This window comes from Sinocyclocheilus anshuiensis, unplaced genomic scaffold, assembly GCF_001515605.1.
Source record: "Sinocyclocheilus anshuiensis isolate Anshui unplaced genomic scaffold, SAMN03320099.WGS_v1.1 scaffold560, whole genome shotgun sequence".
NCBI classification, from domain to species: Eukaryota; Metazoa; Chordata; class Actinopteri; order Cypriniformes; family Cyprinidae; genus Sinocyclocheilus; species Sinocyclocheilus anshuiensis.
Genome location: NW_015554116.1, coordinates 1,062,161 through 1,063,939, shown reverse-complemented (window position 1 = coordinate 1,063,939; position 1,779 = coordinate 1,062,161). Strand labels below are relative to the sequence as shown.

At 39.5% G+C, this 1,779-nt stretch overlaps 1 protein-coding gene across 1 annotated transcript in view; it reads right to left on the bottom strand.

Annotated features, from left to right (window-relative positions):
- rabgap1l (RAB GTPase activating protein 1-like) overlaps positions 1-1,779 on the bottom strand; it is a 104,943-nt gene that overhangs the window by 29,328 nt on the left and 73,836 nt on the right. Inside the window, exons 15-17 of the mRNA XM_016462190.1 lie at positions 1,612-1,752; positions 591-674; positions 261-386 (exon numbers count right to left, since the gene is read on the bottom strand). Coding sequence (XP_016317676.1) covers positions 261-386; positions 591-674; positions 1,612-1,752 — 351 coding nt within the window. The remainder of the gene's footprint in view (positions 1-260; positions 387-590; positions 675-1,611; positions 1,753-1,779) is intronic.

The window sequence follows — 1,779 nt, the reverse complement described above, 5'->3', positions numbered from 1 at the left end:
CAAAATGAATGTTTGGAAATGTAAACTGATATTTCCTACTGACACACGACAGCAAAAGATAGAAATAACTGACTTAAAACCATTTTTTAGCTGGTGAAAAAAAATCTTGATGTATTTGTTTATTACAAACGCAGCTTTTCGCTTCACAAGATATTAAGTGATGGACGTCTACATCTTGGATAGCCTGAGGGTGAGTACATTTTCAGCAAATTTTCACTTTTTGGTGAACTATTCCTTTAACAAACACACAAAGGCCAAACCTGTAGCAGACGCTCCAGCTGGTAGAACTTGCAGTGAAGATCTTCAAAGTTGTTTTTGTAGAGATCCCGGAGACCATATTTGTACATTATCTTCACCAGCACGCAGAAAGCTTGCTCCTCAGGCATCTAAAGAAAAAAAGCGAGAGACATCACCATGATATTTCAGATGCTAATGCTTTCTGCATAAATAAACACAACCAGCCCATGATGTTTAGATGTGTCAACTGTCCGTTCACCTGTCTATGGCAGTCTACAGTGATGCTGTCAGAGTTTGTTTGTGTTTCTGAGACGGAGAGCGAGACAGACAGAGAGCTGGGTATTAAATCACACAGACAGCGTGTGTGTCCCGAGCTCAATGGGCTCCTGCAGGTAGACGGGCTCCGTCATTAATATTCCTGACAGCTGCTGAGCTTCCTGGGCAAGGCCACGAGAAAGACACTTACACTACATTATAGAAATCCCCAAACGTGCTCTAATATCAAGCCCCATACGAAGCGGCATTGCAAAAAAACAAAAACGCCATCTTATTCAGCCCTCGCTTTAATTAAAATGGCTGGAAACACTGATAAATTGTTCATGGCAACATATGTCCCTCTGAGCTGAAGGATTTTGTCTAGATTGAAGGTCTTTTGCACAATTTAGGAGGCTTTTAATCTGCCGGTGCCAATCAGCTGATGGAAAACCTCTTAAGACTCCTCACAAAGGAGATTTAACAGAAAACACCGCACCACTTTTCTAATCCACTCAATGCTTTTGTCCTGTTTTTCTATAAGATGAAATTTAATATATCATTTTAAAATTATAATAAAAATGTATAAGATTTTTATAAAATGCAGTTTATATAATTATTATATTTTATTATGTATTATTATATTATAAAATGATCAAAATGTATTACTTTGCAAAGCAATAAAATTTATTTATGAATTACAATTGTCAAGCGGCATAACGATGCACTAATTCTGAAATCAGCTGATTTCTGGTCAAAGGTGTGCGTAGTTTAAAACTGCTTTGTTTTACGTGGCACATTCATTCAGATTTTACAGCCAGAACCATCTGTTTAATTATAGAGAGATAGATGTGAGCTTAACTGGATAACTGCCTCCTGGATAACTGCATAATCTATTACTCTAGCTTTGTTTCTATATATAATAACGAATCTATGACGCGCAACTATGTTTAATTAGCAGAGTGTACAAGTTATTTTCACAGACGCAGGGAGGTGAGTACAGCACATGTGGTTGGATATCTATCAAGGCCGTTCGAATTACGGCAAAACAAAAGGTCAGTGGATAGAGATGTTGCAGCGGTGTCGAGATGCTTGCTACCAGATGGCAGGAGTGAGTCAAGCCTGCAGGATGAGCAGCTGCAACCTCACCTTGCAGATCTTGTAGAGAGAGTCTTGGCCATCGCCGCCTGAGTCTTTGAAGTAGTGGTGAGCAGGGAAGGTGCGATGGATGTCTCTGGTGATGATGGCTTCCTGGGCGGAGTCCTGTGGATCAAATCAAGAGTTAAAATC